Source organism: Tamandua tetradactyla, chromosome 6 (assembly GCF_023851605.1).
Source record: "Tamandua tetradactyla isolate mTamTet1 chromosome 6, mTamTet1.pri, whole genome shotgun sequence".
Lineage (NCBI taxonomy): Eukaryota > Metazoa > Chordata > Mammalia > Pilosa > Myrmecophagidae > Tamandua > Tamandua tetradactyla.
In genome coordinates, this window is record NC_135332.1 from 21735347 (window position 1) to 21759692 (window position 24346).

The 24346-nt window shown below is 42.6% G+C and overlaps 2 protein-coding genes across 2 annotated transcripts in view; both read left to right on the forward strand.

Annotated features, from left to right (window-relative positions):
* LOC143687258 (uncharacterized) overlaps positions 1–7623 on the forward strand; it is a 100266-nt gene extending 92643 nt beyond the window's left edge. Inside the window, exon 14 of the mRNA XM_077164062.1 lies at positions 7040–7623. Coding sequence (XP_077020177.1) covers positions 7040–7046 — 7 coding nt within the window. The 3' untranslated portion in view covers positions 7047–7623. The remainder of the gene's footprint in view (positions 1–7039) is intronic.
* Positions 7624–9182: 1559 nt separating this feature from the next.
* Positions 9183–24346, forward strand: part of LOC143687262 (ATP-binding cassette sub-family C member 5-like) — an 86529-nt gene continuing 71365 nt past the window's right edge. The window contains 5 exon segments of the mRNA XM_077164065.1: positions 9183–17076; positions 17195–17267; positions 18860–19063; positions 19984–20127; positions 22487–22589. Of these exon segments, the coding sequence (XP_077020180.1) occupies positions 16952–17076; positions 17195–17267; positions 18860–19063; positions 19984–20127; positions 22487–22589 (649 nt within the window). The 5' untranslated portion in view covers positions 9183–16951.

Below are 24346 nucleotides of genomic sequence, written 5' to 3' on the forward strand. Positions count from 1 at the left end.
GCCAAAGGGGAGTGTCTTCTGCAATTAGTGATGCTAAATCCAATCATGGGAGGCCTTTTAAGGAGGACTCAGAGGAGACAGGTTGCATTCCTGCTTTGGCTGGTGAGCCTCTCCTGTGGAGTTCATCCAGGCCATCCATTGGAGTCATCGGCTTCGGAGCCTGCCCTGTGGATTTTGGACTCTGCGTTTCTATGGTCACGTGAGACACTTTCATAAATTTTATATTTGCAAGTGTTCCCTGTTGATTCTGTTTCTCTAGAGAACCCTAACTAATACATCTTGGTACCAGGAGTGGTTCTTAAGGAACAGAATCTTAGAAATGGGTTTTTATGAATGGTTTTCTACTCTGACTGGGCTCAGAGACACTAAGGACTCTTATTCCCATAATCAGAATGACACTCCCAATCCATGGACTGTGTTGGCAAAGGAGATAGTCAAAATATCATCATTCGATTCTCCTAATGCTTCGCTTGTACGAAGCCAGACTCTGGGGGATAATGTTTTTGACACCTTTACAGAGTTTTGTAGAAATAAGAGTTATAGAGATGTTGGTTGGTTGTTGTTAGATACACTGTCTACATTAAAGGGTGAAAGGGATGGGCTTAAGGCTTCAAACAAGAAGCTTAAGTGCCGTCTGAAAGATGTAGAGGTTTCTATGAGTATCCTGAAGGAAAATTTTATTTCCTGTAGCCGTAGAATTGAGATCTCTGAAAATCAGACTCAGAATCTTATTGTTAGAGTAGCAACTTTACAACGTAAACTGAAATCTCAGTCTTGCATGGTGTCTGCCATTAAAGTGAGGGCATTGATTGGAAAGGAGTGGGACCCTGAAAAATGGGATGGTGACATATGGATTGATAATGATGTTGGGGGTGAGGTTGAAACCCTAGACCATGCTGAGCCTTCTTTAGATAACCCTGTAATAGTCTGCCCTGAGGACATAGCCGCCCCACCTCCAGCCTGCCTTGAGGAATTGGCCACCCAACCTCCTCCTGAAGGGATTAGCCCTAGAGTTATTAATCCTGTTTCACCAGATGAAACTGCAAATGAAAGCCCTGAAGCAAATGGCTTGGAAGATATTTCTAATTCTTTTCATGACCCACCCCCACCACCCCTCATTTCTTCTAGACCTATAACTAGACTAAAGTCCCAACAGGCCCCTAAAGGTGAGGTACAAAGTATCACACATGAGGAGGTACGTTATACTCCAAAAGAACTGTGTGAGTTTTCCAATTTATATAGACAGAAATCAGGGGAATATGTGTGGCAATGGATTTTAAGAGTGTGGGATAATGGTGGGAGGAATATAAGGCTGGATCAGGCTGAATTTATTGATATGGGCCCACTAAGCAGAGATTCTGCATTCAATGTTATAGCTAGAGCAGTTAGAAAAGGTGTTAACAGCTTGTTTGGGTGGTTGGTTGAAACATGGATCAAAAGGTGGCCAACATTACCTGAGGTTGAAATGCCAGAACTGCCCTGGTATAATGTAGATGAGGGGATCCAGAGGCTTAGAGAGATTGGGATGTTAGAGTGGATTTATCATGCAAAGCCTGCTCTTACACCCCAGGAATGTCCAGAAGATGCACCTTTTACCAGAACAGTGAGAAATAAGTTTGTGAGACTAGCACCATCATCCCTCAAGAGCTCTGTGGTTGCACTTCTCTGTAGGTCAGATATTACTGTAGGAACTGCTGTCACTGAGCTGGAATCCTTAAACACAATGGGGATGACAGGATCCCGAGTTGGCAGAAGCCAGGTGGCAGCACTTAATCACCAAAGACAGGGTAGACGCGGCTATTATAATAGACAACAAACTCAAAGGAGGCATCAAAATTATATGACACGCAGAGATTTGTGGCATTGGCTAGCAAATCATGGGGTGCCTAGAAATACAATAGAAGGGCAGTCTACTAAATTCTTGTTGGAGCTGTATAAACAAAAGAGTTCTAGGTCAAGGGAACAGAAGTCTAACCTGAATTACAAAAACACAGAGTCACGGCCCCTTAATCAATTTCCAGACTTGAAACAGTTTACAGACCCTGAGCCCCTTGAATGAAGGGGAGGCCAGGTCCCTATGGGGAAGAAACCTGTTACACTGCCACAAATTTATACCGTTGACCTTCCTCTAAGTCTTCCCCAAGGAGACCGACGGCCTTTTACCAGGGTAACTGTGCATTGGGGAAAAGGAAATGATCAGATATTTCAGGGATTATTAGACACTGGTTCAGAAGTGACATTAATTCCAGGGGACCCAAAACGTCACTCTGGACCACCAGTCAGAGTGGGGGCTTATGGAGGCCAGGTGATCAATGGAGTTTTATCTCAAGTCCGTCTCACAGTGGGTCCAGTGGGCCCCTGGACCCATCCTGTAGTTATTTCCCCAGTTCCGGAATGTATAATTGACATAGACATACTGAGCAACTGGCAGAATCCCCACGTTGGTTCTCTAACTCGTGCAGTGAGGGCTATTATGGTGGGAAAGGCCAAGTGGAAGCCACTAGAACTGCCCCTACCAAGCAAAATAGTAAATCAAAAGCAATACCGTATTCCTGGAGGGATTGCAGAGATTACTGCCACTCTTAAGGACTTGAAAGATGCAGGGGTGGTGATTCCCACCACATCCCCGTTCAACTCTCCTATTTGGCCTGTGCAGAAAACAGATGGGTCTTGGAGAATGACAGTGGATTATCGTAAACTCAACCAGGTGGTAACTCCAATTGCAGCTGCTGTTCCAGATGTAGTATCATTGCTTGAGCAAATCAATACATCCCCTGGTACCTGGTATGCAGCTATTGATCTGGCAAATGCTTTTTTCTCAATAGCTATTAGTAAGGACCACCAGAAACAGTTTGCTTTCAGCTGGCAAGGTCAGCAATATACTTTCACTGTCCTACCTCAGGGGTATATCAACTCTCCAGCCCTATGTCATAATCTTGTTCGCAGAGACCTTGATCATTTCTGCCTCCCACAAGACATCACACTGGTCCATTATATTGATGATATCATGTTGATTGGACCTAGTGAGCAAGAAGTAGCAACTACTCTAGATTTACTGGTAAGGCATTTGCGTGTCAGAGGATGGGAGATAAATCCAACAAAAATACAGGGCCCTTCCACCTCAGTAAAATTTCTAGGTGTCCAGTGGTGTGGGGCATGTCGAGATATCCCTTCTAAGGTGAAGGATAAATTGCTGCATCTGGCCCCTCCCACAACCAAAAAAGAGGCACAACGCCTAGTTGGTCTTTTTGGATTTTGGCGACAACATATTCCTCATTTGGGTGTGCTACTCCGGCCCATTTATCGAGTGACCAGAAAAGCTGCTAATTTTGAGTGGGGACCTGAACAAGAGGAGGCTCTGCGACAGGTCCAGGCTGCTGTGCAAGCTGCTCTGCCACTTGGGCCATATGATCCAGCAGATCCAATGGTGCTGGAAGTGTCAGTGGCAAATAGAGATGCTGTCTGGAGCCTTTGGCAGGCCCCAATAGGAGAATCACAACGCAGACCCTTAGGATTTTGGAGCAAAGCCTTACCATCTGCTGCAGATAACTACTCTCCTTTTGAGAAACAGCTTTTGGCCTGCTACTGGGCCTTAGTAGAGACTGAACGCTTAACCATGGGCCACCAAGTTACCATGAGACCTGAGTTGCCTATCATGAGTTGGGTGTTGTCTGACCCACCAAGCCATAAAGTTGGGCATGCACAGCGGCACTCTATTGTAAAGTGGAAATGGTATATACGAGATAGAGCCAGAGCAGGTCCTGAAGGCACAAGTAAGTTACATGAAGAAGTGGCACAGATGCCCATGGTTTCCACTCCTGCTGCCACATTACCTTCTCTTTCCCAGACCAGAGCTATGGCCTCTTGGGGAGTTCCTTACAGTGAATTGACTGACGAAGAGAAAACTCAGGCCTGGTTCACAGATGGTTCAGCACGATATGCAGGTACCACCCGAAAGTGGACAGCTGCAGCATTACAACCCCTTTCTGGGGTGTCCTTGAAGGACAGTGGTGAGGGGAAATCCTCCCAGTGGGCAGAACTTCGAGCAGTGCACCTGGTTGTTCATTTTGCTTGGAAGGAAAACTGGCCAGAGGTGCGTTTGTATACTGACTCATGGGCTGTTGCTAATGGTTTGGCTGGATGGTCAGGAACTTGGAAAGACCATAATTGGAAAATTGGTGACAAAGAGGTCTGGGGAAGAAGTATGTGGATAGACCTTTCTGAGTGGGCTAAAAACATGAAGATATTTGTGTCCCATGTGAATGCACACCAGAGGGTGACTTCAGCAGAGGAAGATTTTAATAATCAAGTGGATAAGATGACCCGTTCTATGGATACCAGTCAGCCTCTTTCCCCAGCAACTCCTGTTGTTGCCCAATGGGCTCATGAACAAAGTGGTCATGGTGGTAGGGATGGAGGTTATGCATGGGCTCAGCAACATGGACTTCCACTCACCAAGGCTGACCTGGCTACAGCCACTGCTGAGTGCCCAATCTGCCAGCAGCAGAGACCCACACTCAGCCCCCGATATGGCACCATTCCCCGAGGTGACCAGCCAGCTACATGGTGGCAGGTTGATTACATTGGACCACTCCCATCATGGAAGGGGCAGCGATTTGTTCTAACTGGAATAGACACATACTCTGGATATGGGTTTGCTTTCCCTGCACGCAATGCTTCTGCCAAAACTACTATCCGTGGGCTTACAGAATGCCTTATCCATCGTCATGGTATTCCACATAGCATTGCTTCGGATCAAGGAACACACTTCACAGCAAATGAAGTGCAGGAATGGGCACATGCTCATGGAATTCTCTGGTCTTACCATGTTCCCCATCATCCAGAAGCAGCTGGATTGATAGAACGGTGGAATGGCCTTTTGAAAACTCAATTACGGTGCCAACTAGGTGGCAAAAACTTGAAAGGCTGGGGTAATGTTCTCCAGGAAGCTGTGTATGCTCTGAATCAGCGTCCGCTGTATGGTGCTGTTTCTCCCATAGCCAGGATCCATGGGTCCAGGAACCAAGGGGTGGAAATGGGTGTGGTGCCACTCACTATTACTCCTAGTGATCCACTAGGAAAATTTTTGCTTCCTGTCCCTGCTACCCTGAGTTCTGCTGGTCTACAGGTTTTAGTTCCAAAACGGGGTGTGCTTTCTCCGGGAGAAACAACAGTGATACCACTGAACTGGAAGTTAAGATTGCCACCTGGCCACTTTGGGCTACTTATGCCTCTGGATCAACACACCAAGAAGGGGATTACATTATTGTCTCGGGTAATTGACCCTGACTATCAGAAGGAAGTAGGACTGCAACTACATAATGGAGGTAAAGAAGAGTTTTCTTGGAATATAGGAGATCCCCTGGGCGTCTATTAGTACTACCATGCCCTGTGATCAAAATCAATGGAAAACTGCAACAGCACAATCCAGGCAGGACCACTAATGGCTCTGAGACTTCAGGAATGAAGGTTTGGGTCACCCCACCAGGCAAAGAACCACGGCCAGCTGAAGTGCTTGCTGAGGGGAAAGGGAACATGGAATGGGTAGTGGAAGAAGGTAGTGATAAATATGAACTTCGACCACGTGATCAGTTACAGAAACGAGGACTGTAATGCTGTTTTGTTTGTGTTATACTATTTAAGTTGTAAGATATCAAGTTTAAGAATGAATGTTGCCCAAGGATTTGCACGCTATTCTGGAGAGATTTAATGTGTTTCCAGTTATATGCAGGACAGTTGAGTATTGTCAGGTAAAAGAAAAAATGTGTGCTTATTTGTTTTCATTTGGAAATTAAGTATGGTCCAAGGTGATATATATATATATATATATGTGCCAAGTTGACAAGGGGTGGACTGTCATGGTTAGGGACAGGTGTCAACTTGGCCAAGTTATGGTACCTGTTCATCTGATTGGGCAAGCGCTGGTCTGTCTGTTGCAATGAGGACATTTCATAGGATTAGGTCATGATCACGTCAGCTACATCCACAGCTGATTCCATTTGTAATCAGCCAAAGGGGAGTGTCTTCTGCAATTAGTGATGCTAAATCCAATCATGGGAAGCCTTTTAAGGAGGACTCAGAGGAGACAGGTTGCATTCCTGCTTTGGCTGGTGAGCCTCTCCTGTGGAGTTCATCCAGGCCATCCATTGGAGTCATCGGCTTCGGAGCCTGCCCTGTGGATTTTGGACTCTGCGTTTCTACGGTCACATGAGACACTCTCATAAATTTTATATTTGCAAGTGTTCCCTGTTGATTCTGTTTCTCTAGAGAACCCTAACTAATACAGTAGGTATAATCATTTTTTTTCTTTTCTGTGTTCATTTTATTTCTTTTTCTATTGTCTTTCTATTTCTTTTTCTGAATTGATGCAAATGTTCTAAGAAATGATGACTATGCAACTAAGTGATGATATTGTGAATTACTGATTATATATGTTGATATTTTATTTGGTTTGTTAATTTTTTTAATTAATAAATAAATTTAAAAAAATTCTCTTGCTCCAGATGTAATGGAGAGGCTGGAGGGAACTGCCTGAAAATGTAGAGCTGTGCTCCGTAGCCATGTTTCCTGATGATGATTTTATAATGATATAGTTTTCACAATGTGACTCTGTGATTGTGAAAACCCTGTGTCTGATGCCCCTTTTATCTACCTTGTCAACAGACGAGTAGAACATATGGAATAAAAATGAATAATGGGGGAACAAAGGTCAAAATAAATTTAGTTTGAAATGCTAGTGATCAATGAAAGCGAAGGGTAAGGGGTATGGTATGCATAATCTTTTTTTTTCTCTGTTTTCGTCTTATTTCTTTTTCTGAATTGATGCAAATGTTCTAAGAAATGATGAATATGCAACTAAGTGATGATATTGTGAATTACTGATATATATGTAGAACGGAATGATCACACATTAATGTTTTAGTTCGTTTGTTGTTAAATTTATTAATTAATAAATAAATTAATTTTAAAAAAGCACAATAAAAAAAAATTCTCTTACTCCTTTCAAGAGTAAAAGGCATTGGTGTTATTCTCCCCGCAGGGTGTGAGGCGCCCCAGAAGAGAAAACTGAAGAGCCCAGGGAGGAGACTGAAGCCGCCGAAGACACCACCAACTGAGCCACCCCAGGCCACTGCAGATTTTCCTTTCGTTTTTTTTATTATTGTTAATTAAAGAAAAAAAAAGAAATTAACACAACATTTAGAAATCATTCCATTCTACATATGCAATCAGGAATTCTTAATATCATCACATAGATGTATGATCATCATTTCTTAGTACATTTGCATCGATTTAGAAAAAGAAATAGTAAGACAACAGAAAAAGAAATAAAATGATAATATAGAGAAAAAAAATACAAAAAATATATATAAAAAACAAACAAAAAAACTGTAGCTCAGATACAGCTTCATTCAGTCTTTTAACATAATTACATTACAATTAGGTAGTATTGTGCTGTCCATTTTTGAGTTTTTGTATCTAGTCCTGTTGCACAGTCTGTATCCCTTCAGCTCCAATTACCCATTATCTTACCCTGTTTCTGACTTCTGATGGTCCCTGTTACCAATGACATATTCCAAGTTTATTCTCTAATGTCAGTTCACATACATCAGTGGGACCATACAGTATTTTTTCTTTAGTTTTTGGCTAGTCTCACTCAGCATAATGTTCTCTAGGTCCATCCATGCTTCATTACATGCTTCATAAGTTTATTCTGTCTTAAAGCTGCATAATATTCCATCGTATATATATACCACAGTTTGTTTAGCCACTCGTCTATTGATGGACATTTTGGCTGTTTCCATCTCTTTGCAATTGTAAATAACGCTGCTATAAACATTGGTGTGCAAATGTCTGTTTGTGTCTTTGCCCTTAAGTCCTTTGAGTAGATACCTAGCAATGGTATTGCTGGGTCGTATGGCAATTCTATATTCAGTTTTCTGAGGAACCGCCAAACTGCCTTCCACAGTGGTTGCACCATTTGGCATTCCCACCAACAGTGGATAAGTGTGCCTCTTTCTCCACATCCTCTCCAGCACTTGTCATTTTCTGTTTTGTTGATAATGGCCATTCTGGTGGGTGTGAGATGATATCTCATTGTGGTTTTGATTTGCATTTCTCTAATGACCAGGGACTTTGAGCATCTCTTCATGTGCCTTTTGGCCATTTGTATTTCCTCTTCTGGTAGGTGTCTGTTCAAGTCTTTTTCCCATTTTGTAATTGGGTTGGCTGTCTTTTTGTTGTTGAGTTGAACAATCCGTTTATAAATTCTGGATACTAGACCTTTATCTGATATGTCGTTTCCAAATATTGTCTCCCATTGTGTAGGCTGTCTTTCTACTTTCCTGATGAAGTTCTTTGATGCACAAAAGTGTTTGATTTTGAGGAGCTCCCATTTCTTTCTTTCTTTCTTCAGTGCTCTTGCTTTAGGCTTAAGGTCCGTAAAACCAGCTCCAATTGTAAGTTTCATACGATATCTCCCTACATTTTCCTCTAACTGTTTTATGGTCTTAAGCCTAATGTTTAGATCTTTGATCCATTTTGAGTTAACTTTTGTATAGGGTGTGAGATACGGGTCCTCTTTCGTTATTTTGCATATGGATATCCAGTTCTCTAGGCACCATTTATTGAAGAGACTGTTCTGTCCCAGATGAGTTGGCTTGACTGCCTTATCAAAGATCAAATGTCCATAGATGAGAGGGTCTATATCTGAGCACTCTATTCAATTCCATTGGTCAATATATCTATCTTTACGCCAGTACCATGCTGTTTTTACCACTGTGGCTTCATAATATGCCTTAAAGTCAGGCAGTGTGAGACCTCCAGCTTCGTTTTTTTTCCTCAGGATACTTTTAGCAATTCGGAGCACCCTGCCCTTCCACATAAATTTGCTTATTGGTTTTTCTATTTCTGAAAAATAAGTTGTTGGGATTTTGATTGGTATTGCATTGAATCTGTAAATCAATTTAGGTAGGATTGACATCTTAACTATATTTAGTCTTCCAATCCATGAACACGGTATGCCCTTCCATCTATTTAGGTCTTCTGTGATTTCTTTTAACAGTTTTTTGTAGTTTTCTTTGTATAGGTCTTTTGTCTCTTTAGTTAAATATATTCCTAAATATTTTATTCTTTCAGTTGCAATTGTAAATGGAATTCGTTTCTTGATTTCCCCCTCAGCTTGTTCATTACTAGTGTATAGAAATGCTACAGATTTTTGAATGTTGATCTTGTAACCTGCTACTTTGCTGTACTCATTTATTAGCTCTAGTAGTTTTGTTGTGGATTTTTCCGGGTTTTCGATGTATAGTATCATATCGTCTGCAAACAGTGATAGTTTTGCTTCTTCCTTTCCAATTTTGATGCCTTGTATTTCTTTTTCTTGTCTAATTGCTCTGGCTAGAACCTCCAACACGTTGAATAATAGTGGTGATAGTGGACATCCTTGTCTTGTTCCTGATCTTAGGGGGAAAGTTTTCAATTTTTCCCCATTGAGGAAGGTATTAGCTGTGGGTTTTTCATATATTCCCTCTATCATTTTAAGGAAGTTCCCTTGTATTTGTATCCTTTGAAGTGTTTTCAACAGGAAAGGATGTTGAATCTTGTCAAATGCCTTCTCTGCATCAATTGAGATGATCATGTGATTTTTCTGCTTTGATTTGTTGATATGGTGTATTACATTAATTGATTTTCTTATGTTGAACCATCCTTGCATACCGGGGATGAATCCTACTTGGTCATGATGTATAATTCTTTTAATGTGTTGCTGGATTCGATTTGCTAGAATTTTGTTGAGTATTTTTGCATCTATATTCATTAGAGAGATTGGTGTAGTTTTCTTTTTTTGTAATATCTTTGCCTGGTTTCGGTATGAGGGTAATGTTGGCTTCATAGAATGAATTAGGTAGCTTTCATTCCACTTCAATTTTTTTTGAAGAGTTCGAGCAGAGTTGGTACTAATTCCTTCTGGAATGTTTGGTAGAATTCACATGTGAAGCCGTCTGGTCCTGGACTTTTCTTTTTGGGAAGCTTTTGAATGACTGATTCGATTTCTTTACTTATGATTGGTTGGTTGAGGTCGTCTATTTCTTCTTGAGTCAGAGTTTGTTGTTCATGCCTTTCTATGAACTTTTCCATTTCATCTACATTGTTGTATTTATTAGCGTAAAGTTGTTCATAGTATCCTGTTATTACCTCCTTTATTTCTGTGAGGTCAGTGGTTATGTCTCCTCTTCCATTTTTGATCTTATTAATTTGCGTCCTCTCTTCTTTTTGTCAATCTTGCTAAGGGCCCATCAATCTTATTGATTTTCTCATAAAACCAACTTCTGGTCTTATTGATTTTCTCTATTGTTTTCATGTTTTCAATTTCATTTATTTCTGCACTGATCTTTGTTATTTCTTTCCTTTTGCTTGCTTTGGGATTAGTTTTCTGTTTTTCTCCAGTTCTTCCAAGTGGACAGTTAATTCCTGAATTTTTGCCTTTTCTTCTTTTCTGATATAGGCGTTTAGGGCAATAAATTTCCCTCTTAGCACTGCCTTTGCTGCGTCCCATAGGTTTTGATATGTTGTGTTTTCATTTTCATTCGCCTCGAGATATTTACTAATTTCTCTTGTAATTTCTTCCTTGACACACTCGTTGTTTAAGAGTGTGTTTTCGAGCCTCCACGTCTTTGTGAATTTTCTGCCACTCTGCCTATTATTAATTTCTAACTTCATTCCTTTATGATCTGAGAAAGTGTTGCGTATGATTTCAATCTTCTTAAATTTGTTGAGACTTGCTTTGTGACCCCGCATATGGTCTGTCTTTGAGAATGATCCATGAGCACTTGAGAAAAAGGTTTATCCTGCTGTTGTGGGGTGTAATGTCCTATAAATGTCTGTTAAGTCTAGCTCATTTATTGTAATATTCAAATTCTCTGTTTCTTTATTGATCCTCTGTCTAGATGTTCTGTCCATTGATGAGAGTGGCGAATTGAAATCTCCAACTATTATGGTAGATGTGTCTATTTCCCTTTTCAGTGATTGCAGTGTATGCCTCACGTATTTGGGGGCATTCTGATTCGGTGCGTAAATATTTATGATTGTTATGTCTTCTTGTTAAATTGTTCCTTTTATTAGTAGATAGTATCCTTCTTTGTCTCTTTTAACTGTTTTACATTTGAAGTCTAATTTGTTGGATATTAGTATAGCTACTCCTGCTCTTTTCTGGTTGTTATTTGCATGAAATATCTTTTCCCAACCTTTCACTTTCAACCTGTGTTTATCTTTGCGTCTAAGATATGTGTCCTGTAGACAGCATATAGAAGAATCCTGTTTTTTTTATCCATTCTGCCAGTCTATGTCTTTTGATTGGGGAATTCAGTCCATTAACATTTAGTGTTATTACTGTTTGGGTAATACTTTCCTCTACCATTTTGCCTTTTGTATTATGTACATCATATCTGATTTTCCTTTTTTCTACACTCTTCTCCATACCTCTCTCTTCTGTCTTTTTGTATCTGACTCGAGTGCTCCCTTTAGTATTTCTTGCAGAGCCGGTCTCTTGGTCACAAATTCTCTCAGTGACTTTTTGTCTGAAAATGTTTTAATTTCTCCCTCATTTTTGAAGGACAATTTTGCTGGATATAGGAGTCTTGGTTGGCAGTTTTTCTCTTTTAGTAATTTAAATATATCATCCCACTGTCTTCTAGCTTCCATGGTTTCTGTTGAAAAATCTATACATAGTCTTATTGGGTTTCCCTTGTATGTGATGGATTGTTTTTCTCTTGCTGCTTTCAAGATCCTCTCTTTCTCTTTGACCTCTGACATTCTAACTAGGAAGTGTCTTGGAGAATGCCTATTTGGGTCTATTCTCTTTGGGGTGCGCTGCACTTCTTGGATCTGTAATTTTAGGTCTTTCATAAGAGTTGGGAAATTTTCAGTGAAAATTTCTTCCATTAGTTTTTCTCCTCCTTTTCCCTTCTCTTCTCCTTCTGGGACACCCACAACACGTATATTTGTGCGCTTCATATTATCATTCAATTCCCTGAGCCCCTGCTCAAATTTTTCCATTCTTTTCCCTATAGTTTCTGTTTCTTTTTGGATTTCAGATGTTCCTCTAGTTCACTAAATCTAGCCTCTGTCTGTTTAAATCTACCATTGTAGGTTTCCATTGTTTTTTTCATCTCTTCTACTGTGTCTTTCAATCCCATAAATTCTGTGATTTGTTTTTTCAGACTTTCCATTTCTTCTTTTTGTTGATCCCATGCCTTCTTCATGTCCTCCCTCGATTTATTGATTTGGTTTTTGAAGAGGTTTTCCATTTCTGTTCATATATTCAGAATTAGTTGTCTCAGCTCCTGTATCTCATTTGAGCTATTGGTTTGTTCCTTTGACTGGGCCATATCTTCAATTTTCCTGGTGTGATTCGTTATTTTTTGCTGGCGTCTGGGCATTTAATCAGATTTCCCTGAGTGTGGGACCCAGCAGATTCAAAGACTTTCCTGTGAAGTGTCTGGGCTCTGTTTTTCTTATCCTGCCCAGTACGTGGTGCTTGTCTGTCTGCAGGTCCCACCAGCAAAAGATGTTGTGGCTCCTTTAACTTTGGAAGACTCTCGCTGCTGGGTGTGTGGTGGAGACAGAGGAAAGGTTGTAGGTTGGTTTTAATGGCTTCAAATTGTGAAGTCCTGGGATCTGAATTCCTTGAGAGAGGGATTCCACCTGAGTTGCATTTCACCCCTCCCGAAGGGAAGGTTCAGGTGGTAGAGAGCCCTGAAAACAGCCTGTTTCTGTGTTCGGGGCAGTTGCCACCTGTGTAATCCCAGCGCTGAGCCAAGAGGCAGCGAAACCTCTGCAGAAACAGCCACAGAAGGCTCTGTTTCGCCCCCTTTCCTCTTTTTCAGTTACCCCAATTGGCGACTTCCGCCTTGATCAGTTTCACCTGAGCTGAGGGCCTATTTTTAGTAGTCAGAAGTTGTTCATTAATGCCACTATTGGTGTTAGGTTGGGCTCAGTCTCTACTACTGTTGGAGACTCTTTCCCTTCCCTCCGGGAAGTCACCTGTGGGGGAGGGTCGCCAGCCACCGTGGCTTGGGGAATCGCTGTTCTGAGCCTCCCAGCCGGCCCAGGAAGCTGCGTGTGTGGAAGGGGCTGTGGTCACCGGCCACCGTGTCTTGGGGAACCGCTGTTCCAAGGCTCCCAGCCTGCCTGGGAAGCTGCACATGGGGGAGCGGCGTTGACCGCCGCGGCTTGGGGATTCGCTGATCCAAAGCTCCCAGCCGGCCGGTGAAGCCGCGTGTGGGAGGGCCGCCACGGCTTGGATAACCGCTGTTCCGAGGTTCCCAGCCGGCCCGGGAAGCCACGTGTGTGGAAGAGGCTCCGGTCACTGGCCATCGCGGCTTTGGGAACTGCTGCTCTGAGGTTCCCAGCTGGCCCGGGAAGCTGTGCGTGGGGGAGGGGCGCCAGCTGCCACGGCTTGGAGAACCACCAATCCAAAGTTCCCAGCTGGCCCAGGAAAGAGGGAGGGAGGGGCTCTGGACGCCAGCCGCCGCGGCCCGGGGAAGCGCGCGCCTCTCGGGGACCTCACCGCAGCGGAGTCTCTTAGCCGGTCCAGCCGGTCCAGAATGGGGTACGCTGTGTGTCTGGTCACTGTCATGGCTCCGGGAGCTGTTCTGTACTGTTTCTAGTTCTTTAGTAGTTGTTCTGGAGGAGGAACTAAGATCCGTGTGCCTTACTAAGCCGCCATCTTCTCCAGAAGTTGCCAATACGTTTTGATTATCTACTTAACATACTCTAGGATGTTTCCAGGCATATGTTTCTATGCAGGATTGAAGGACCTTTTTCTTATTCAGTACTTCCCGTGTTTCAGTTGTTCAAATGAGCTATATAGATAGGTTGAATTAGATTATACACTACAGAAAATTTCAGTTCCAGACCAAATAAACCTTTCTTACATTGTGTTTTTACTTTTTATTTTGAAAGAATTTTCAAACTTGCGGACACTTACAAATGTAAACAACCCCCATTTCTTTTAAATTGTGGAGACATTTGTACAACATGAACTTTCTCATCTCAATCACTTGAAGCATACCATTCAGTGGGATTAGTCACACTCACAATATTGTGATACCCTCAGAACTTCCATTACTAAAACTTTCCCATCTCCCTGAACAGAAACCCCACCCCCATTGCAATTCCCTCTGGCCCCACCCTGCAACATGCACTCTAATTTCTTTCTCTGTGAACTCATATTTTTCCTGATGTTTTTCTTTGTAGTTACATGGGGCTGAAATTTAACATCCTAAATTTATACCAATCTCTTTTGCTTTGATACCAACTTCAGTAGGATACACAAGCTATATTTCTGTATCTCTGTGTTCCTCCACCTTTATGTGTTTCTAGTTACCATTACATGTTTATGCATTATGTATCCACAATCACTGATTTATTATGTTTTATTCATTGGCCTTTTAGATCCTATAGGAAGTAAGAAGTGGCATTACCAACTGAAAACATAATAGTACTGGCATTTATTTTTACTTACATTGTTACCCTTACTAGAGAGATCTTTATTTCTTCATGCAGCTTTGATCTGTTGTCTACTGTCTTTTCCTTTCAGCCTGCAGAACTCTTTTTATATCTCTTATAGGACCTGGTCCACTGGTGACAGACCCTCTCAGTTTTGTTCATCTGGGAATGTCTTAATCTCTCCCTCATTTTTGAAAGACATTTTACTGGAATTTTTGGTTGGCACTTTTTTTTGTTTTAAAGACTGTACATGTCTTTCCACTTTCTTACCTACATAGTTTCCAATAAGAACTCTTAATCTTATTGAGGCTCCCTTGTATGTGACATATGGTTCTTTCTTGCAGTTTTCAGAATTCTCTTTATCTTTGGCAATAAGCAGTTTGATTACAATCTGTCACGGTGTGGGTCTATTTGGATTTATTCTATTAGGAGTTTGTTGAGCTTCTTGCATGTGTATATTCATGTCTTCCGTTAAATTTGGGAAATGTTCAACCATTATTACTTTGAATATTCTCTCTGCCCCTCTCTCTTTTTCTATTCCTCTTAGCACTCTGACAGTGTGTATGTTGGTATGCTTATTGGTATCCCGTAAGTTCTTTGGCCTCTGTTCTTTTTTCTTCATTCTTTCTGCTACTTAGTCTAAATGGTTTCAATGATCTTATCTTCTAGTTCCCTGATTTTCTTTTCTGTCAGCTCCTGAACCCCTCTAGGGCATTTTTAATTATTGTTACTGTGGTCTTCAACTCTCTTTCATTCCTTTTCATAATTTCCATCTCTCTATTGATATTCTTTTTGTGTTCATCTTTCTTTTTTATGATTTCCTTTAGTTCTGTGTCCATGTTTCCTTTAGTTCTTTTAGCATGTTTAGGGCCCTTTTGAAAAAACAATTTTTTGGTTTGTCCCAGGTCTGATCTTCCTGAATAATGGTTTCTAATACCGTAACCTTCTTCTTTGTCTGGGCTACTGCTTCCTGTTTTTTTGTATGTTTTGCAGTCTTTTTTTGAAATCCAGATATTATAATGTGTTAAAGCTGGAATTTAGACTACGAGGAGTCTGCTCCTTAGGCTTATATCTAGCTAGTGTTAGGAAAGAGCTTTCCTTAATTGCCAGGAGCTAACATAAAAAAGGAAATACCTTTTCCAGGTTTACCTGTGCACTCATCTCTCACAGCATTCTATATGAGTGATCTGTGAGCTACCTTCTACCCACGGCAGATTCTGGAATGGAAAGACTCCAGGTTCAGTCTCTTGGGCTGCCTCCAGTCAGGCTGTTCCCAGCATGCGTGCTCCCAATGTATTCTTGAGGCTTGCTCTCTTCCCTCTGGAGCTGGAACCAGAGACCCACACTGGGCATATAGACCAGAGAGGATGAAGGAAAGGTCAGCCAGGCACATTTTTCTTGATTTAGCACTCACCACTTTTTTATGGAACTTTTAGAAAGATGTTTCTGTGACTTCTTATTAGTTGCTTAAAGTTTTGGGGGGCGGGGCGGGCTTGGAAAACTCTGAAGGTTCTCACTTTCCTGTCTTGATTGGGGCAGAGCCTCTGAGTTTTTGAATGCTTTGAAGTGTATTATCAGAGTGCTTACCTGTTTGAAGGTGGTTAGGTACTGCTGTGTTAGGGTCTACAGCAGGTCTCCCTGTGTGTGTACTGTGTGTTGTGGTGTGTGAGAAGATGGTGGGCTTGTATTTGCAGCCAATGGCTGGTTAAGAAAACTTTGTTTCAAAGCTATATAGATCATATCCCTAACCCAAGACAAATATATACTCTCAATCCCAAAAGAAACCATGAAAGAAGATAAAAATGGATACTTATATCAATGGCTCTATCAGTTACATGGATGTATCAATCACTGTGACTGAAAATACAGTTCAAAGCACATGACTCATCATGCAGGGCTTTCATGTTGGAGAGGAAGGGCCACCATTACTATATGAAGACTATAGAATACAAGTTGATATCTAAGTTGGCAATTTCTTTTTCCCTTTGATCCTCTTTTTGCAAAGCCACTGATCTAGCCAACAGCATTCTGTGGATGAGTTGGCCTACCCTTATCTTTAGGCAGTGACTTGCTCTAAATCCTTACAGTATCCTCTCCAGGAGAGTTCTGAAGGACCTTCCTGTTTGCATTTTGCTTAGTTAAAATAGTTTGCAATTAGGAAGAAATGATGTAAAGTCACAAATGGGCTACTGAATGAAGTATTTGTTCATTTAAGCCAGGGAGGTTGTGCTGGGCTCCCAGAACACTTGCTCAAGGAGAACTTTGGTTTTTGTGGCCATGACAACTCCTTTGGAACAAAGGAGAGATCTGGATTTGGGTTCAAAAAGCATCCAAAGGAATTGCCAAAACTTTTTAGATTCCATTGTGGAATATAGCAGGTTTTGTTGGCTCCAGGTAATGGTTTTGAGTTATGATGCCATTGAATGGTGGGTGTGTCTCTCCGTAGATGACCCTTTTGGAAGGCAGCATTGCAGTGAGTGGAACCTTTGCCTATGTGGCCCAGCAGGTCTGGATCCGCAATGCCATTCTGAGAGACAACATCCTCTTTGGAAAGGAATTTGATGAAGAAAGGCAAGGAATGTTTGGTTTCTGTCATGCTTTCCATCTTGGCTGCATAAGACACCAGGCAGCCCAAGTTCGCACGTTCTGTTCCGGTGTCCCTGACACTGGATCTCTGTGTGTCTTTCAGATACAACTCTGTGCTGAACAGCTGCTGCCTGAGGCCTGACCTAGCCATTCTTCCCAACAGCGACCTGACTGAGGTACAGGCCTTCTGCCCTCAGTGGAGCAGTATGTTTAGCAGAGAGGGCTCTGGGGGATGGGTAGCAGGGCTGTGCCAGAGCCGCTCCAAAAGTTCATGGATGCTTAGGAGGTGAACCTGTACAGGCAGTTTTGCTTTCCTTGGGACTTTAAGTTAGGAAAACATCTGTTCCTTAGGGTAGGAGCACTAGTTGTTTTAAGCCTATAAGGATTACATATATCATGGGAGTTTAAAATAAATTCCCATTGTTGCATCAGAGTTAATATCTTTTTACTTTATTCATTTTTAACCGCCAGGTCAAGCATGTGCATGTTGAGCTTCCTCCCTGAGTTTCATTTTGCCTACTTCTCACCCAGATAATCTTTAGGGAGCCCTTTGTGTGGCCACCAGAAAGGATGAGGTCTTAAATCTGTGCTGTCTCTCTTTGTTCTCTACCCTGGGGTAGTTTCCAGAGCGTCACTCTGAAACGAGTTTGTGCTATCCAGTGTTGAAGCCTTTCTCTCATGAGCTGCCCTAGAGGTCTCTGGGGCTGCACTTTTATTCTGCTGACTTCAGTTAAATCCCTTGTACCAAATCTGGTGAATGATCCGGTTAGGGTAGAGGTTCTCAAATCTTGGCAGCGGCGGCAGCACCCAGAACTTGTTAGAAATGCCAGTTCTTAGGCCCCAATCCAGACCTACTGAATCAGAAATTCTTGTAGTGGGGCCCAACAGTCTGTTTTAACAAGCTCTGCAGAAAATTCTGATGCTCAAATTTTGAAGACCACTGACTTAATTGAATAATTTTTAAGGACAAGTTTGTTGGTTGTTTTAAAATGTAGAACGAAGTTACCGTTTGACAATTGAGCTCTTCATTTATTGGTTTAGTAAACATCTTTCAGGTACTGGCTCCATGCCCTGGTAATATAAAGAAAAAGGACATTAATCTGCACCATCAAGAAGCTTACAGTCCAGGGGACGAGACACTCAAAAAAATTGGTACAAAATAATGTGATGAAAGAGTCCCCTTTCATTTGGGTGCTAGTGGAGAAGAGATTGGGAGAGGTTTCACAGAGGAACAGAGCAGACACAATCCAGAAAAAGGCACCACAGTAGTTGTGTGTTTTCCGTAATGTACACATAATTCCCAGATGTAGATCCCCAGATGTATAGGGGGTTATACAGTGTAGGCTGAGAGGGCTACTGGGAAGGCCAGGTGGCCAGGGAATTTCTTCTTGTGCCGAGTTCGGGTGTTTCAGTTCCATTCTTTAGACGTTAAAAGGCTCTTGAAAGGTTTTGAACAAGGGTAGGGACATGGTCAGCCTTGTGTTTAGGGTAGATCTTTCTGCCATGTGGAGAATGGATTGCCAGTGAGCAGTGGCAAGGCTGGATGTAGGATTCATGTGTAATCAGATAGCTGTGAGGGAAGAGGAATCTGCCTGACTCCTCCCGTCTTGGCCTGGGCCCTGGGAGGGCCATAATGACAGTTCACCCTGGGGAAGCCAAGAAAAGGAGCTGGTTTCGGGTGGGAGCGGGAAGAGATGATCAGGGTTGCCACCACGCACGGTTCTGGACAGGAGCCAGGGGCTTCACTGTGCTTTCTGGGCTCCTGTAGATTGGCGAGTGGGGAGCCAACCTGAGTGGTGGGCAGCGCCAGAGGATCAGCCTTGCCCGGGCCTTGTACAGCGACAGGAACATCTATATCCTGGATGACTCCCTCAGTGCCTTAGATGCCCACGTGGGCAACCACATCTTCAACAGTGCTATCCAGAAGCACCTCAAGTCCAAGACGGTTCTGTTTGTTACCCACCAGTTACAGGTATGGTGCTTTCTTCCCAGCCTGCCCTCATGGCTTGCAGGATCAGAACAGGAAGGTGGGCTTGGTGCAGGTACCTTCTTGGGGCTCCTCGAGGTTCCTGGAAGCAGGAATTTCATTTCCTCAGCAAATAGCATCTGGCTCATTGTCCCAATAAAGCTCATTGTCCCAATAAAGCTCATTGTCCCAGTGTACCAGGTGGCCATCTGAATCAGAGATCCTTGGAGCATATTATCTTCTGCATATAAAATAGCAAGTAAAAGGGCTGAGAAGAGGAGGCTGAAAATGGAGTTTGGGTATGAGATTGTTTGGAAAGCATAGTGTTAACATCTATATGCAAATGGAAACTGTTACAAAAACAAACTGTTCTCCCTTTGTCATTCCATGACATGCATCCACTGTGGAGAGCAGCTCAAGGATGCTGCCATCTGCTTTGCATATGTTTTCAAGTTTGGGGGGCTAACCCCCCATTCTGCCACAGAAAGTCTGTAGTTACGTGCACTTGTTAATTCAGTGAGAAAACATGGAGTTTGATGTAAGGCCTCTGTGGCCTGATCAGCAGATTCATATCAAATACTGGAGCAACTGCTCTTTGAACTAATGTCACAAGGCCCTATAAACTAAAGCAGGGTTTCTCAGTCTTGGGACTATTGACATTTTGATTGGACAACTGTTGGGGGTGGGGCTGCCCTTTGCGTTGTAGGGTGATTAGTGGCTTCCCCTGGCCTCTGCCCACTTGATGCCAGCAGCACACCCCCACTCCTGTTTTGTGAAAATAAAAAATGTCTCCAAATGTTGCTAAGTATCCCCTGGGAGGCTAAACTGCCGCCCTGATTGAGCGCCACTGAACTAAGGTGTAGGTATTTGAATGTTTTTGCATAAATATTAACAGTGTTAATCAAAGTCCCCACCTTTGTCTCCAGTACCTGGTCGATTGTGATGAAGTGATCTTCATGAAAGAGGGCTGTATTATAGAAAGAGGTACCCATGAGGAACTGATGAATTTAAATGGTGATTATGCCACCATTTTTAATAACCTGTTGCTGGGAGAGACACCCCCAGTTGAGGTAAGTTTCCAGTTGTGTTTGTGTCTCCTCCTTTCCAAGCAAGGGGCACATGGCTGTAGTGAGTCGATGGTCCCAGCTGAGCTCAGTGTCTGCCTTCTTGGCAGGGGCCTCCTTTTTGAAACCAGCCTGCTGCACTTTAGTTCACATTTGGATTCTGCTCTAGGAGAGCAGCATGGTGGGGCTGGTGACCTGAGAACTTCCTGAGGCAGCAGTGGCAGGGAGAGGAGCATAGGCCCACTGGCAGGGCTGGGAGAGGATGGTACTGTGTTCATTCGTAGCTTAGTGTCTAAACCCCTGCACATCCTGATTGAAACATAAAGTTCTTCTTCTTTTTTTTTAATAAGGGAATAAGGTGCTGGGAAGGGAAATTAAACAGTTCATACTTTTGGAAATGGTCCATTGTATCTTAGTTGCCGACTAAGGCACTTAGGCACTTCTTAATTATCATCTCATTTAGTCATTTTAACAAAGCTACATGGCAAAATATGGCTACTCCCCACTTTTATAGATAAGGAAACTGAAGCTTAGAACAGTTGCCAGTAAGGGCAGTTTGACTCCAGGCTCCCTCTCTGCTCTGCTGCCCTGCCCTGCCTCCTGTAGCAGTGCAGACGATAGCTATTGGGCACAGTCCAAGTGCAGACTGAGTCAGAGCTCACCAAAGAGACTGGCCATCCTGCTCTCATATTTACCTCTTATTCTGTGATAAGGAGCCCTAAGATCCTAGGTGTGCACTCGGCTTGGGCTATAAACTTCTTTTTTGGCTCTCAGGTCATTTTGACATGTGAGAGGGATGAAAACAGAATGCTACTGGGACTTTTCCTGCGAGTTCTGCTCAATCTTTGGTTTTCATTCCATTTGATTTTGGGTACAGTATAGCTAACTGTTCATGACTGATGGGTCATTAGCCTTTTTAATTCAACTCAAATATTCCAAGTGTCATTATTGACTTCTTTGGGCACACCTGAGTTTAGTTGGATTTTATGAACTCTCTGTGGCTCTCAGGGTACTGTGAACTCTCGATGATTTCTTCCTCACTGTAGACATAGGGAAAAAGAATGAGAGGGAGAGAAACTGAAATATGAAATAGCAAAAGAATGCTAAGAGTCCATGTGTTGTAGCAGAGGGACCAGATTTTAAGTATGTCACTTAACTTTTTTGTGCTTCAATTTCCTTGTCTCAAAAAGTGGATATCTCCTCTTAGAGTTATGGTATAGATTACATGAAATAATAATGCGATGTTTTTACAGATCAACAAATGGTAAATTTTCCTTTAGTGCATTTATTTGTGCACTGTAGTAAATAATTTAAACGTTAGAGCCATTTCACATGTTCCAGATGTGACCTTATTTTATAACCTGCTTAGCCAATTGAGGGCATGAGGCTAGCCTGTGACATAAAGTTAAATGTAGTGAACCATATTAAGGGAAATTCCTATATAAAAATATAAGGAGGAACCTGGAAAGAGAGCAGAAAGCCATGTCTTGTTATCTCAGATTCAGTCTGATAAATGTTTAAGTCCTCTTATGGGAAGTTGTCAGTGCCAGACCCTGTGCAGGATATAGCTGTGAGTGAGCCATCATCTCTGCCTCGGAGTTCACGATCTCCCAGAGAAGAGTGTTGCTCTCACAGGTGGACTGTGACAGCAGGCCACACACATAGCCATGTGCTATAATAGAGGCCCTGACACAGTAGCTACCAGGGGAGGCCTGGGGGTGGTGAATCCAATACCTCGTGGAATATTAGATTTGAAACCCTCTGAGTGGGAACAGCTGTGACTGAGCTTGGGCTGAGGGGTGGCGCATCCCAGGTGGAGGAGCCAGTGCGCAAAGGCACAGGATTAGGAAATTGAAGTGTGGTGTGGGGAATGGTGTGAAATCCAGGGTGGCTGGAGAATTGGAGCCATGGGTGACAGTGAAGTGGGGGAGAAATTTGCAGGATCAGGCCAGGGCCAGAGTGTAGAGATCCTGCAAAACCAGGCTGAGAAGTTTGGGGTTGCTCTGGGGTCACAACAGATCTGTGGATTTGATTTAGTGATGTGAGGGATCAGAAATGCGAGGAGGGGAATAATGTGTCCTAAGGCTGTGGACAAGTTAGAGTGGGGAAGAGTGGAATAAAGGCCACTGTGGTTGGAGTGTAGGTCTTTAGCAGCTTTAGGGGAGCAATAAAAATGGAATATCAGGGTAGGAACCCAGATCTCAAGGATTTAGTGAGGAAGTGGAAGAAGTCTGTATAAATGCCCTTTTAAGAAGCCAGACGAATCTCTTTTTAAAGAAAACAGCTGCCTCTTAGATAGTTCTCTAATATGTCCTGCACCTGGATGATCATGCCATGCCTGGAACCAAATTTTTTTTTTAATTAGGTTAATTCCAAAAAGGAAACTAGTGGTTCACAGAAGAAATCACAAGACAAGGGTCCTAAAACAGGATCAGTAAAGAAGGAGAAAGTGGTGAAACCAGAGGAAGGTAATGACTTTTTTTGAAATTGTGTATTTATCATTTTAAGTGTCTTATAGGAATTTATGCCACGGGGTAATTCATGATATTTGAGAATACTGTGTGTTCTAGAGTACCCAGCTTGGAACAGTAGGATTCTTACATAATATTGGGAGACTGTGTGGCACCTTCTGTTTGTTTAAACGGACCACAGTGATAGGAATTAACTTTAGTCTTCTGCCCTCTCTTTACTGTGCAGGGTGGGGTTAGGCGTAGTGTGATCACAGCTGAGTCACCCTGAGTAAGGAAAAATTGGATGGTGGGTAAAGATATACCTTTCCCTGCTGTGATTCATCTGTGGTCTTTGAAAGCCAGTCCCAGCCAAAGCAGGTGTTCCAGCTACACCCTTCAGCCTGGTCCATAGTAGTTCTTGTGTCTTAATCAAACACTTATCAGTTTGTCAAGAGAAGGGTGTTGCCAGTACCAAAGTGAAGAGTTCCAGCCAGGGTTGACTTGACTCTCCCATTTAATTGATAAAACTAAAACAAATCTTGGAAGTTAGAGAATGTACTGGAAATATGTTGGGCATTTTCACCTAGGAGAATTTTAAGCTGCATATCCATTTACAGAAGAGAAGAAAAACATGGTTCTTAAAAGGTTGTTGAAAAGCTCTCTTTTTGTTCAGTCACCTCCTACCTGACTTAGGGCCTTTCTTGGATATACCACCGCTTTGGGGATGGAGCTGTTTTCTCTCCTTGTTCTTAACACTGCAAGCAGATATTTGGTGTCAGTAGTGGGCCATTCTCAGTTATTATTCCTTGCCTCTTTTCTTTCTTTTAAGAAAACATGTTTGAAATTTTAAATTTAGGTATGATTTGAAATACCTTACTCAAACAGAAAACACAAACACAGCACAGATGGCAAAGACATACTAACCTGGGTACTCCCAACTCTTAAAGTGCTCCAGGTGTGTGTGGCTTATTCCAAGGTTATCAAGCATTATTTGTGAGGGAGAGTAGAAGCCCCTGTATTGCTGTTTCTCTGTAATCTTGTATCAGCACCCATCACCTGGCCACACCAGGGAGACCCTAGGAGGTACCCTTGAATCCTTCCTGTCCTCCCACAGCCAGCTGATCACCATGTCCTACCAAATGCACCTCCTGAACGCTTCTCTAACCCATTCCCTGGACTCTACCCCCATTGCCGTGGCCCTACTTCAGGCCTTTATCATCTTGCACATAGTGTTGCAACTGCCTCCTTTTAAATCTGTCTTCCACCCAGATAACCGAGAGATCTAGTTGAAAACAGGAGACCAACCAACTCACTCACTTTTGCATGAAGACTTTTGATGGCTTGAGGTAGGTCTGGCGATTCCAGACCTACCTCATGCAACAGGACTCAGGGAGTCAAATCCTGACACCTCCTATAACCCCATTCTCTTGAGAAGTTCTGGTCTAGAAGAAAAGTACACTTCCTTTATCATCTGACCCCCCAGCCTTACATCTTGCCACTCCGTATATTGACATATTAATCCATTAGTGCCAAATGGCCATGATTGTTGATTTTCCTATCTCTATGCCTTTGTTCCTCTTATTTCCTATTCCTGTTGTCGCCCCACCTGGTCAACTCTGGCCTACCTTTCATGATGCAATAGAAAGTCTCCCCTGAAACCTCCCCCCAACGACTCGCACACCTCCCCCAAGTAGGTTAGGTATGTTTCCTGTGCATTCCCAGTCTGCCCTGCATGTAGTTCTATCACAGCATTTAGCACGTTCTGCCATAGTTAT